This window comes from Ranitomeya imitator, chromosome 4 (genome assembly GCF_032444005.1).
Source record: "Ranitomeya imitator isolate aRanImi1 chromosome 4, aRanImi1.pri, whole genome shotgun sequence".
NCBI classification, from domain to species: domain Eukaryota; kingdom Metazoa; phylum Chordata; class Amphibia; order Anura; family Dendrobatidae; genus Ranitomeya; species Ranitomeya imitator.
The window spans coordinates 635,784,898-635,798,451 of record NC_091285.1 but is presented as its reverse complement, the minus strand read 5'-3'; the positions used below and the strand labels follow the sequence as shown (position 1 = coordinate 635,798,451).

Here is a 13,554-nt window from a genome sequence, read left to right as displayed (position 1 = left end):
CATGCTGATTGACAGTTGGCTCCCCGCTACCTAACTGCAGGACGCTGGCTCTCAATCAGCATGATGTCGACAGTCACACCCCGTCAACAGAGCAGCACTGATGATGAGGAGCAGCTGAATCCTCGGAAGGAGTGGACGATGACTGCTCTGAGTCGGCGCCGCATAGAACAGGCGGGGAGTTAGTAGCTAGCTGCCTGTTAGTTTTTTGACTCGTAGTAAAAAAATATAGTTCTGAATAAACCCTTTTAAAGTTTTCCACACCCTTTTGATTTAAAACTTTTGACATGTCGTAATCAGTCTTATCAATCCTCCTACTTGGTGCCTACCAATCGCATTCATCATGTGTCCGCAGGATAGCTGACTCCCCTCTTGTCCCCCACCAATCACTAGAGCCCCCCATTCCTCCTAGCTGTGGATTTTGGTCTTGCATAACTGCTGCCGCTTCAATCATTGTCTACGGGACTGACAGAGATAGCCGAGGCGGCATCATCATTAACCAGGAGGAGGCGTGTCTCCGTCAGTTCCATGGAGGATGGATGGAGCCACAGTCCTCCTTACATTATACAGAGCTTCTTCTCTCTCCCCCCAGGCATACTCGCTGATAGACCGAGAGGTGGGCTACTGTCAGGGCAGCGCTTTCATTGTGGGCCTTCTTCTCATGCAGGTGAGCCGCTTCCTCCACATCTGTCTTGTATGGCCGTCACCTTTATTATATGGCCGTTCTTACACTATGCCCATTGCTCTCTGCTCCATTAGATGCCGGAGGAGGAAGCCTTCTGTGTGTTTGTCCGGCTGATGCAGGAGTACCGGTTACGAGAGCTCTTTAAGCCCAGTATGGCTGAGCTCGGCTTATGTATATACCAGCTGGAGTATATGTTACAGGTACGTTGCCCTCTGTGGGGCTTTATGTTACAGGTATGTCGCCCTCCGCGGGTCTTTATGTTACAGGTACGTCGCCCTCCGCGGGGCTTTGTTACAAGTACGTCGCCCTCTGCGGGGCTTTATGTTATAGGTACGTCGCCCTCCGCGGGGCTTTATGTTACAGGTACGTCGCCCTCTGCGGGGCTTTATGTTATAGGTACGTCGCCCCCCGCGGGGCTTTATGTTACAGGTACGTCGTCCTCCACGGGGCTTTGTTACAAGTACGTCGCCCTCCGCGGGGCTTTATGTTACAGGTACGTCGTCCTCCGCGGGGCTTTATGTTACAGGTACGTCATCCTCCGCGGGGCTTTATGTTACAGGTACGTCGTCCTCCGCGAGGCTTTATGTTACAGGTACGTCATCCTCCGCGGGGCTTTATGTTACAAGTACGTCGCCCTCTGCGGGGCTTTATGTTATAGGTACGTCGCCCTCCGCGGGGCTTTATGTTACAGGTACGTCGCCCTCCACGGGGCTTTCTAATCCAGAGGGAGTTCAGTAGAGATTATCAGCTTTCCTATCCTGATCTATGAATATAATGATGACACGTGTAAATGGTGGGAGGCTTAGGAGTGGGACAGGCCAATTGGGACCCCTCATTACATAGGGTGTTACCCTTCAGTTACATTAGTGAAACCCTTAAATGGCCAAGTCCCCAGACTGCCATCGCTCGTTGAGCTTGTTGCATCAAGTGAGCGCTGCAGTCAATCACCAACAGCTGCTGCTTGAAGTTACAGGCTCCACGGCTGCAGGCGCTTTGCTTCTGGGCACCCATGACAACCCTTCCCGCCTTAGTTCTCCCCTATCATGGGCACAAATTATGGCCTAACACCTAAGTCACAGTTCACATGAATGTACGTAAATAAGTATCACTGTCCCGGCCAGTTATTATGCAGACTAGTGACTGATTCATAAAACGCTCCTGCGATGAGGCCGACAAGCTAAGAAGTGTTGTCATGGGGTCTCATATGATGATAACTAAGCACGGTGTATCCAAAAAAAAGTATCGCTACGGGATGGATTATTACATAAACGCCTGATATTCCCTTTTCAGGACCAGCTCCCAGAGTTAAACCTCCACTTTCGCTCTCACTGCTTCCACACGTCTATGTACTCCTCGTCCTGGTTTTTGACCCTTTTTCTCACGACGTTCCCATTGCCTATAGCCACTCGTGTGTTTGATATCTTCATTTACGAGGTGAGTAGCGGCTGTCTCTGTGCCGCCGATTTCTGCTGCCTCTGTGCTGCCGATTTCTGCTGTCTCTGTGCTGCCGATTTCTGCTGTCTCTGTGCTGCCGATTTCTGCTGTCTCTGTGCTGCCGATTTCTGCTGTCTCTGTGCTGCCGATTTCTGCTGTCTCTGTGCCGCCGATTTCTGCTGTCTCTGTGCTGCCGATTTCTGCTGTCTCTGTGCCGCCGATTTCTGCTGTCTCTGTGCCGCCGATTTCTGCTGTCTGTGCCGCCGATTTCTGCTCTCTGTGCTGCCGATTTCTGCTGTCTCTGTGCCGCCGATTTCTGCTGTCTTTGTGCCGCCGATTTCTGCTGTCTCTGTGCTGCCGATTTCTGCTGTCTCTGTGCTGCCGATTTCTGCTGTCTCTGTGCCGCCGATTTCTGCTGTCTCTGTGCCGCCGATTTCTGCTGTCTCTGTGCTGCCGATTTCTGCTCTCTGTGCCGCCGATTTCTGCTGTCTCTGTGCTGCCGATTTCTGCTCTCTGTGCCACCGATTTCTGCTGTCTCTGTGCCGCCGATTTCTGCTGTTTCTGTGCCGCCGATTTCTACTGTCCATGTGCCGCCGATTTCTGCTGTCCATGTGCTGCCGATTTCTGCTGTCTCTGTGCTGCCTATTGCAATTCCAGTCCTGGTCGTGAATGCTCCGATCTCTTTGCTGTCACCTTTCAGGGCCTGGAAGTCATATTCCGGGTAGGGATGGCCCTGCTGACCGTGAACCAGACCGAGCTGATGCAGCTGGATATGGAAGGCATGTCTCAGGTAAGAAATATGGCCGCCGTCTATGGCGATCATTCATAACCATGTCTATAATCGGCAGCAAGCAAGGCTAAACAATGTCATGTCGGTCTAACATCGCGGGTGCTGAACAGTGGCAGGGTGGTCTCTCATAAGTCCTTGGGGTACACATATTTGTTCCTTTTTTTAGTGAAGGGGTTGGGGCACTTTTTTTTCCTTTTTCTCGCTGTAAACAGTGAAGTATAATAAGTTCTACTTTATCTGCAGGTCACTATGACTCCAGTGGTACCAAATATGTTGTTTTAATTTTTATTTTTTGTGGTCATAAATACCTTTTTTTTTTTCTTTATTTATTTTTTATTTAAAGGAGTTGTGCCCTTTCAGAGATCTCAATCCGTAGACCCAATTTATTAAAAACAAAAACAGACAAATCACGCTTTATTCATCCTTCCTGGGTCCAGTGCTGTGCCTGCCACTGCTCCCGATATCTGATATGAAGTCCCATGGTCATTAAATAGAGCAACAAAATTGCCACTCCACTCCAATTCGGCCCCCAGTGATTATACATTTTTCACCTATCCTCCGGATGTATGATTTTTTTTTTTTCTGGGATCACCCCTTTTAATGTCCGAGATTGGATTCTGGCTTTTACGGTAGAGTGTCAGATGTCAAGCTTCCGCAATGATTTGTTCCCGGAGGCCTCTCTTTAGTAATATGTCTGTACTGGCCTTTCTCAGTATTTTCAGAAGGTGATCCCCCATCAGTTTGACAGCTGCCCAGATAAGCTGATCCATAAGGCATATCAAGTCAAGTACAACCCCAAGAGGATGAAACGGTACGAAGAGTCCCATCGCTTTCTTCTCTTAAGGATGACTGTACCCCTTTAATGTTGAGACATGTTGATGGTTTTCTCTTCTAGGTTAGAAAAAGAATACGCTGCCATTAAGAGCAAAGAGATGGAAGAGCAAATCGAAATCAAGGTGTGCACCGTGAGGTCTTTCTATAGGGAGTCGACGCTAAACACAAAAGTTAGAGAGTAAACTTTTGTTTCTTTGCTTTTTTTTTTTTTACTATTTAGCAAGTACTTTAATTGCCTGCAGATGGATGGGGGGGGGTCTGTATCCTAAGACCCCTACGAATTGCTCAATAGACCCTTAAACACTGCAACAGACAGGAGCTAATGAGCAGATCAGCAGGCAGGAGTTAAAGAGCAGAAGAGCAGGCAGGAGCTAATGAGCATATCAGCAGACAGGAGCTAATGAGCAGATCAGCAGGCAGGAGCTAATGAGCAGATCAGCAGGCAGGAGCTAATGAGCAGATCAGCAGGCAGGAGCTAATGAGCAGATCAGCAGGCAGGAGCTAATGAGCAGATCGGCAGACAGGAGCTAGTGAGCAGATCGGCAGACAGGAGCTAATGAGCAGATCAGCAGACAGGAGCTAATGAGCAGATCAGCAGGCAGGAGCTAATGAGCAGATCAGCAGACAGGAGCTAGTGAGCAGATCGGCAGACAGGAGCTAATGAGCAGATCGGCAGACAGGAGCTAATGAGCAGATTTGCAGACAGGAACTAATGAGCAGATCATCAGACATGGCGCTAGGAGCAAGCTGTCATGTGACCGTAGTATGTGGTTTGCATACTTCTGGCCACATTCCAACTAGACGTGTCCAGCCTCGGCCACTCACGTCTAGTCGGCATGTGACTGCATGTATGCAAATCTCAGAGCTGGAATCGGAGAATCCTCACAGTGCGCACAATGTGAGGATTCACAAGTCTGCAGTGACATAGTCTACATGTCTGTAGTCACTCTATGGCCAGACAACCCCTTTAAGTCTATGTGAACATAGGTTTGAGGAAGCTTTAAGTCTGCTTTGTCTCAGCCATTCACATCAAGCATGTCTGCCCCTTTCAGTTATTTAACGGTGTTGTTATCTTAGATATTTATGGCATATTCACACATATCTCCAGAATGATGGTCTCTGGACCCCTCATTTGACCTGGTGGTCACCAACAATTCTTGGGGACGCCCATTCTTGAGATGGGTGCTGGTCACGATCATGAGCCAAGCATTATCAGTCATTTGTGGCATTTATAGACCTGATGTCCAGAAGATTTTTCCTATGTGGCTGCTTTACTGGGAGCTTGTGCTCACTGATGTACGAGACGACTCTGCGCATACAGGTAGTGACGACTACTGGGGGCCCTGTTAGTGAAGACCCCATTTTTCTCCTCCTGCAGGTGGTTCATTGTATCTCACTTTTCTCACTATCTTTTATGCAGCGCTTACGAACAGAAAACAGACTTCTGAAGCAACGAATCGAAACTCTAGAAAAGGTAAGAAATGTCTGATGTCCAGTGTTATCACCCCATTTTCTCATCTGTAGATCCATTCTTTTCTTTCCTATGCAGGAGGGTTTAAAGTGGCTGCCTTGTTTCCTATAAAGCATGCTCCGGCTCCTCACATGTCCGTTGTATAGGCTAAAGCATGCTCCAGCACCGCACATGTCAGTGGCAGAGGATAAAGCATGCTCCAGCACCTCACATGTCAGTGACAGAGGATAAAGCATGCTCCAGCACCTCACATGTCAGTGGCAGAGGATAAAGCATGCTCACGCATCATACTTGTCAGTGACAGAGGATAAAGCATGCTCCAGCACCGCACATGTCAGTGGCAGAGGATAAAGCATGCTCCAGCACCTCACATGTCAGTGACAGAGGATAAAGCATGCTCACACATCATACATGTCAGTTACTGAGGATAAAGCATTCTCCAGCACTACACATGTCAGTTGCAGAGGATAAAGCATACTCCAGCACCGCACATGTCAGTTGCAGAGGATAAAGCATTCTCCAGCACTACACATGTCAGCTGCAGAGGATAAAGCATACTCCAGCACCACACGTCAGTTGCAGAGGATAAAGCATTCTCCAGCACTACACATGTCAGTTGCAGAGGATAAAGCATACTCCAGCACCGCACGTCAGTTGCAGAGGATAAAGCTTGCTCCAGCACCGCACATGTCAGTCGCAGAGGATAAAGCATGCTCCAGAAGCGCACGTCAGTTGTAGAGGTTAAAGCATGCTCATGCACCGCATATGTCAATGGCAGAGGATAAAGCATGCTCCCGCACCGCACATGTCAGTGGCAGAGGATGCAGCATGCTCTAGAACCACACATGTCAATGGCAGAGGATAAAGCATGCGCCAGCAACGCACATGTCAGCTGCAGAGGATAAAGCATACTCCAGCACCACACGTGAGTTGCAGAGGATAAAGCATGCTCCAGCACCGCACATGTCAGTGACAGAGGATAAAGCATGCTCCAGCACCTCACATGTCAGTGGCAGAGGATAAAGCATGCTCACGCATCATACTTGTCAGTTACTGAGGATAAAGCATTCTCCAGCACTACACATGTCAGTTGCAGAGGATAAAGCATACTCCAGCACCGCACATGTCAGTTGCAGAGGATAAAGCATTCTCCAGCACTACACATGTCAGCTGCAGAGGATAAAGCATACTCCAGCACCACACGTCAGTTGCAGAGGATAAAGCATTCTCCAGCACTACACATGTCAGTTGCAGAGGATAAAGCATACTCCAGCACCGCACGTCAGTTGCAGAGGATAAAGCTTGCTCCAGCACCGCACATGTCAGTCGCAGAGGATAAAGCATGCTCCAGAAACGCACGTCAGTTGTAGAGGTTAAAGCATGCTCATGCACCGCATATGTCAGTGGCAGAGGATAAAGCATGCTCCCGCACCGCACATGTCAGTGGCAGAGGATGCAGCATGCTCTAGAACCACACATGTCAATGGCAGAGGATAAAGCATGCGCCAGCAACGCACATGTCAGCTGCAGAGGATAAAGCATACTCCAGCACCACACGTGAGTTGCAGAGGATAAAGCATGCTCCAGCACCGCACATGTCAGTGACAGAGGATAAAGCATGCTCCAGCACCTCACATGTCAGTGGCAGAGGATAAAGCATGCTCACGCATCATACTTGTCAGTGACAGAGGATAAAGCATGCTCCAGCACCGCACATGTCAGTGGCAGAGGATAAAGCATGCTCCAGCACCTCACATGTCAGTGACAGAAGATAAAGCATGCTCACACATCATACATGTCAGTTACTGAGGATAAAGCATTCTCCAGCACTACACATGTCAGTTGCAGAGGATAAAGCATACTCCAGCACCGCACATGCCAGTTGCAGAGGATAAAGCATGCTCCAGCACTACACATGTCAGCTGCAGAGGATAAAGCATACTCCAGCACCACACGTGAGTTGCAGAGGATAAAGCATGCTCTAGCACCGCACATGTCAGTGACAGAGGATAAAGCATACTCCAGCACCACACATGTCAGTTGCAGAGGATAAAGCATTCTCCAGCACCGCACATGTCAGTTGCAGAGGATAAAGCATACTCCAGCACCGCACATGTCAATTGCAGATGATAAAGCATTCTCCAGCACTACACATGTCAGCTGCAGAGGATAAAGCATACTCCAGCACCACACGTCAGTTGCAGAGGATAAAGCATTCTCCAGCACTACACATGTCAGTTGCAGAGGATAAAGCATTCTCCAGCACTACACATGTCAGTTGCAGAGGATAAAGCATACTCCGGCACTACACATGTCAGTTGCAGAGGATAAAGCATTCTCCCGCACTACACATGTCAGTTGCAGAGGATAAAGGTTGCTCCAGCACCGCATGTCCGTTGCAGAGGATAAAGCATACTCCAGCACTGCACATGTCAGTCGCAGAGGATAAAGGTTGCTCCAGCACCGCACGTCAGTTGCAGAGGATAAAGCATACTCCGGCACTGCATGTCAGTTGCAGAGGATAAAGCATACTCCAGCACCGCACATGTGAGTTGCAGAGGATAAAGCATTCTCCAGCACTACACATGTCAGTTGCAGAGGATAAGGCATACTCCAGCACCGCACATGTCAGTTGCAGAGGATAAAGCATACTCCAGCACTACACATGTCAGCTGCAGAGGATAAAGCATTCTCCAGCACTACACATGTCAGCTGCAGAGGATAAAGCATGCTCCAGCACTACACATGTCAGCTGCAGAGGATAAAGCATGCTCCAGCACTACACATGTCAGCTGCAGAGGATAAAGCATACTCCAGCACTGCACGTCAGTTGCAGAGGATGAAGGTTGCTCCAGCACTGCACGTCAGTCGCAGAGGATAAAGCATGCTCCAGCACCGCACGTCAGTTGCAGAGGATAAAGCATGCTCCAGCACCGCACGTCAGTTGCAGAGAATAAAGCATACTCCAGCACTGCATGTCAGTCGCAGAGGATAAAGCATGCTCCAGCACCGCACATGTCAGTCGCAGAGGATAAAGCATGCTCCAGCACCGCACGTCAGTTGCAGAGGTTATCTGATGTAGTGCACATTGAGCTTTTGCCTTGGCAGCTATTTTTCTCTCCTCTTTGGGTAATTTCTTGCTATAGAAGTTATGTCATTTATGAAACCTGTGGAATTCTGTCCTGCCTCTTGTAGTGCGGTGGTGGTTACCTTTTTCTTTCTCTCCCCCTCTCCTTCCTGCTCTGTCTTTGTTTCTCTCGCTCTGTGTCTCTTTATCTCGTCCTGTCCTTCGTGTTTGTGGACCACCTCATAGGAAAGCGCTGCGTTAGCGGACAGGCTCATCCAGGTACAGTCACCTATCTTCTTGCCTTATTTGTCTTCAGGATCGTTCCTGGTTTTTCCTGTCATATTTTTCCTATGACATTGTAATTGGGAGGAACTGAAGGGAGAAAAGAACAGTGGAGGAAATTGTAGGTGGGAAATGAAAGGGTGTCCCACTTTTGGGTACTTTAATTAAAAACTTTCCCTTTGAGCCATCAGAACATGCTCACTGACCGATCCTCAATTAACTCATTCTGCAGTCCGCAATTGGAAGTGCAACACACTGTATGTAGAATTATTAGACAAGTGAGTATTTTGATCATATCATTATTTCATGTGTCTTGCTCAGAGGTGGTCGGTGTCAGCCTCCTCACCTCGGCCGTGTCTCTGAGCACTGAACACCTTATATTTCTGTGCCTTGCTCAGAGGTGGTCGGTGTCAGCCTCCTCACCTCGGCCGTGTCTCTGAGCACTGAACAGCTTATATTTCTGTGCCTTGCTCAGTGGTGGTCGGGTGTCAGCCTCCTCACCTCGGCCATGTCTCTGAGCATTGATCACCTTGCACTTCTGTGTCTTGCTCAGTGGTGGTCGGGTGTCTGCCTCCTCACCTCGGCCATGTCTCTGAACACTGAACCCCTTATACTCCTGTGTCTTGCTCAGTGGAGGTCGGGTGTCAGCCTCCTCACCTCGGCCATGTCTCTGAGCACTGAACACCTTGTACTTCTGTGTATTGCTCAGTGGTGGTCGGGTGTCTGCCTCCTCACCTCGGCCATGTCTCTGAGCACTGAACACCTTGTGCATCTGTGTCTTGCTCAGTAGTGGTCGGTGTAAGCCTCCTCACCTCGGCCATGTTTCTGAGCACTGAACACCTTGTACTTCTGTGTCTTGCTCAGTAGTGGTCGGTGTAAGCCTCCTCACCTCGGCCATGTCTCTGAGCACTGAACGCCTTGTACTTCTGTGTCTTGCTTACTGGTGGTCGGGTGTCAGCCTCCTCACCTCGGCCATGTCTCTGAGCATTGATCACCTTGTACTTCTGTGTCTTGCTTACTGGTGGTCGGGTGTCAGCCTCCTCACCTCGGCCATGTCTCTGAGCATTGATCACCTTGTACTTCTGTGTCTTGCTCACTGGTGGTCGGGTGTCAGCCTCCTCACCTCGGCCATGTCTCTGAACATTGATCACCTTGTACTTCTGTGTCTTGCTCAGTGGTGGTCGGGTGTCAGCCTCCTCACCTCGGCCATGTCAGTGGCAGAGGATAAAGCATGCTCACGCATCATACTTGTCAGTGACAGAGGATAAAGCATGCTCCAGCACCGCACATGTCAGTGGCAGAGGATAAAGCATGCTCCAGCACCTCACATGTCAGTGACAGAGGATAAAGCATGCTCACACATCATACATGTCAGTTACTGAGGATAAAGCATTCTCCAGCACTACACATGTCAGTTGCAGAGGATAAAGCATACTCCAGCACCGCACATGTCAGTTGCAGAGGATAAAGCATTCTCCAGCACTACACATGTCAGCTGCAGAGGATAAAGCATACTCCAGCACCACACGTCAGTTGCAGAGGATAAAGCATTCTCCAGCACTACACATGTCAGTTGCAGAGGATAAAGAATACTCCAGCACCGCACGTCAGTTGCAGAGGATAAAGCTTGCTCCAGCACCGCACATGTCAGTCGCAGAGGATAAAGCATGCTCCAGAAGCGCACGTCAGTTGTAGAGGTTAAAGCATGCTCATGCACCGCATATGTCAATGGCAGAGGATAAAGCATGCTCCCGCACCGCACATGTCAGTGGCAGAGGATGCAGCATGCTCTAGAACCACACATGTCAATTGCAGAGGATAAAGCATGCGCCAGCAACGCACATGTCAGCTGCAGAGGATAAAGCATACTCCAGCACCACACGTGAGTTGCAGAGGATAAAGCATGCTCCAGCACCGCACATGTCAGTGACAGAGGATAAAGCATGCTCCAGCACCTCACATGTCAGTGGCAGAGGATAAAGCATGCTCACGCATCATACTTGTCAGTTACTGAGGATAAAGCATTCTCCAGCACTACACATGTCAGTTGCAGAGGATAAAGCATACTCCAGCACCGCACATGTCAGTTGCAGAGGATAAAGCATTCTCCAGCACTACACATGTCAGCTGCAGAGGATAAAGCATACTCCAGCACCACACGTCAGTTGCAGAGGATAAAGCATTCTCCAGCACTACACATGTCAGTTGCAGAGGATAAAGCATGCTCCAGCACCGCACGTCAGTTGCAGAGGATAAAGCTTGCTCCAGCACCGCACATGTCAGTCGCAGAGGATAAAGCATGCTCCAGAAACGCACGTCAGTTGTAGAGGTTAAAGCATGCTCATGCACCGCATATGTCAGTGGCAGAGGATAAAGCATGCTCCCGCACCGCACATGTCAGTGGCAGAGGATGCAGCATGCTCTAGAACCACACATGTCAATGGCAGAGGATAAAGCATGCGCCAGCAACGCACATGTCAGCTGCAGAGGATAAAGCATACTCCAGCACCACACGTGAGTTGCAGAGGATAAAGCATGCTCCAGCACCGCACATGTCAGTGACAGAGGATAAAGCATGCTCCAGCACCTCACATGTCAGTGGCAGAGGATAAAGCATGCTCACGCATCATACTTGTCAGTGACAGAGGATAAAGCATGCTCCAGCACCGCACATGTCAGTGGCAGAGGATAAAGCATGCTCCAGCACCTCACATGTCAGTGACAGAAGATAAAGCATGCTCACACATCATACATGTCAGTTACTGAGGATAAAGCATTCTCCAGCACTACACATGTCAGTTGCAGAGGATAAAGCATACTCCAGCACCGCACATGCCAGTTGCAGAGGATAAAGCATTCTCCAGCACTACACATGTCAGTTGCAGAGGATAAAGCATACTCCAGCACCGCACATGCCAGTTGCAGAGGATAAAGCATGCTCCAGCACTACACATGTCAGCTGCAGAGGATAAAGCATACTCCAGCACCACACGTCAGTTGCAGAGGATAAAGCATTCTCCAGCACTACACATGTCAGTTGCAGAGGATAAAGCATACTCCAGCACCGCACGTCAGTTGCAGAGGATAAAGCTTGCTCCAGCACCGCACATGTCAGTCGCAGAGGATAAAGCATGCTCCAGAAACGCACGTCAGTTGTAGAGGTTAAAGCATGCTCATGCACCGCATATGTCAGTGGCAGACTGAAGAAAGAAAAGAACAGTGGAGGAAATTGTAGGTGGGAAATGAAAGGGTGTCCCACTTTTGGGTACTTTAATTAAAAACTTTCCCTTTGAGCCATCAGAACATGCTCACTGACCGATCCTCAATTAACTCATTCTGCAGTCCGCAATTGGAAGTGCAACACACTGTATGTAGAATTATTAGACAAGTGAGTATTTTGATCATATCATTATTTCATGTGTCTTGCTCAGAGGTGGTCGGTGTCAGCCTCCTCACCTCGGCCGTGTCTCTGAGCACTGAACACCTTATATTTCTGTGCCTTGCTCAGAGGTGGTCGGTGTCAGCCTCCTCACCTCGGCCGTGTCTCTGAGCACTGAACACCTTATATTTCTGTGCCTTGCTCAGTGGTGGTCGGGTGTCAGCCTCCTCACCTCGGCCATGTCTCTGAGCATTGATCACCTTGCACTTCTGTGTCTTGCTCAGTGGTGGTCGGGTGTCTGCCTCCTCACCTCGGCCGTGTCTCTGAACACTGAACCCCTTATACTCCTGTGTCTTGCTCAGTGGAGGTCGGGTGTCAGCCTCCTCACCTCGGCCATGTCTCTGAGCACTGAACACCTTGTACTTCTGTGTATTGCTCAGTGGTGGTCGGGTGTCTGCCTCCTCACCTCGGCCATGTCTCTGAGCACTGAACACCTTGTGCATCTGTGTCTTGCTCAGTAGTGGTCGGTGTAAGCCTCCTCACCTCGGCCATGTTTCTGAGCACTGAACACCTTGTACTTCTGTGTCTTGCTCAGTAGTGGTCGGTGTAAGCCTCCTCACCTCGGCCATGTCTCTGAGCACTGAACACCTTGTACTTCTGTGTCTTGCTCAGTGGTGGTCGGGTGTCAGCCTCCTCACCTTGGCCACGTCTCTGAGCACTGAACGCCTTGTACTTCTGTGTCTTGCTTACTGGTGGTCGGGTGTCAGCCTCCTCACCTCGGCCATGTCTCTGAGCATTGATCACCTTGTACTTCTGTGTCTTGCTCAGTGGTGGTCGGGTGTCAGCCTCCTCACCTCGGCCATGTCTCTGAGCATTGATCACCTTGTACTTCTGTGTCTTGCTCACTGGTGGTCGGGTGTCAGCCTCCTCACCTCGGCCATGTCTCTGAACATTGATCACCTTGTACTTCTGTGTCTTGCTCAGTGGTGGTCGGGAGTCAGCCTCCTCACCTCGGCCATGTCTCTGAGCATTGATCACCTTGTACTTCTGTGTCTTGCTCAGTGGTGGTCGGGTGTCAGCCTCCTCACCTCGGCCATGTCTCTGAACATTGATCACCTTGTACTTCTGTGTCTTGCTCACTGGTGGTCGGGTGTCAGCCTCCTCACCTCGGCCATGTCTCTGAACATTGATCACCTTGTACTTCTGTGTCTTGCTCAGTGGTGGTCGGGTGTCAGCCTCCTCACCTCGGCCATGTCTCTGAGCATTGATCACCTTGTACTTCTGTGTCTTGCTCAGTGGTGGTCGGGTGTCAGCCTCCTCACCTCGGCCATGTCTCTGAACATTGATCACCTTGTACTTCTGTGTCTTGCTCACTGGTGGTCGGGTGTCAGCCTCCTCACCTCGGCCGTGTCTCTGAGCACTGAACCCCTTGTACTTCTGTGTCTTGCTCAGTGGTAGTCGGTGTCAGCCTCCTCACCTCGGCCATGTCTCTGAGCAATGAACACCTTGTACTTCTGTGTCTTGCTCAGTGGTGACTGGTGTCAGCCTCCTCACCTCGGCCATGTCTCTGAGCACTGAACACCTTGTACTTCTGTGTCTTGCTCAGTGGTGACTG

At 49.8% G+C, this 13,554-nt stretch overlaps 1 protein-coding gene across 7 annotated transcripts in view; it reads left to right on the top strand.

Moving 5' to 3' along the window:
* The window catches only part of EVI5L (ecotropic viral integration site 5 like), a 72,889-nt gene that overhangs the window by 29,396 nt on the left and 29,939 nt on the right, over window positions 1-13,554 (top strand). For 5 of the 7 annotated variants that reach the window (XM_069766811.1, XM_069766807.1, XM_069766809.1 and 2 more), the window contains 8 exons: window positions 590-664; window positions 757-882; window positions 1,973-2,116; window positions 2,817-2,906; window positions 3,620-3,717; window positions 3,802-3,862; window positions 5,161-5,214; window positions 8,525-8,557. In XM_069766811.1, coding sequence (XP_069622912.1) covers window positions 590-664; window positions 757-882; window positions 1,973-2,116; window positions 2,817-2,906; window positions 3,620-3,717; window positions 3,802-3,862; window positions 5,161-5,214; window positions 8,525-8,557 — 681 coding nt within the window. The remainder of the gene's footprint in view (window positions 1-589; window positions 665-756; window positions 883-1,972; window positions 2,117-2,816; window positions 2,907-3,619; window positions 3,718-3,801; window positions 3,863-5,160; window positions 5,215-8,524; window positions 8,558-13,554) is intronic. The other 2 variants (XM_069766806.1, XM_069766813.1) reach the window with 1 other exon arrangement.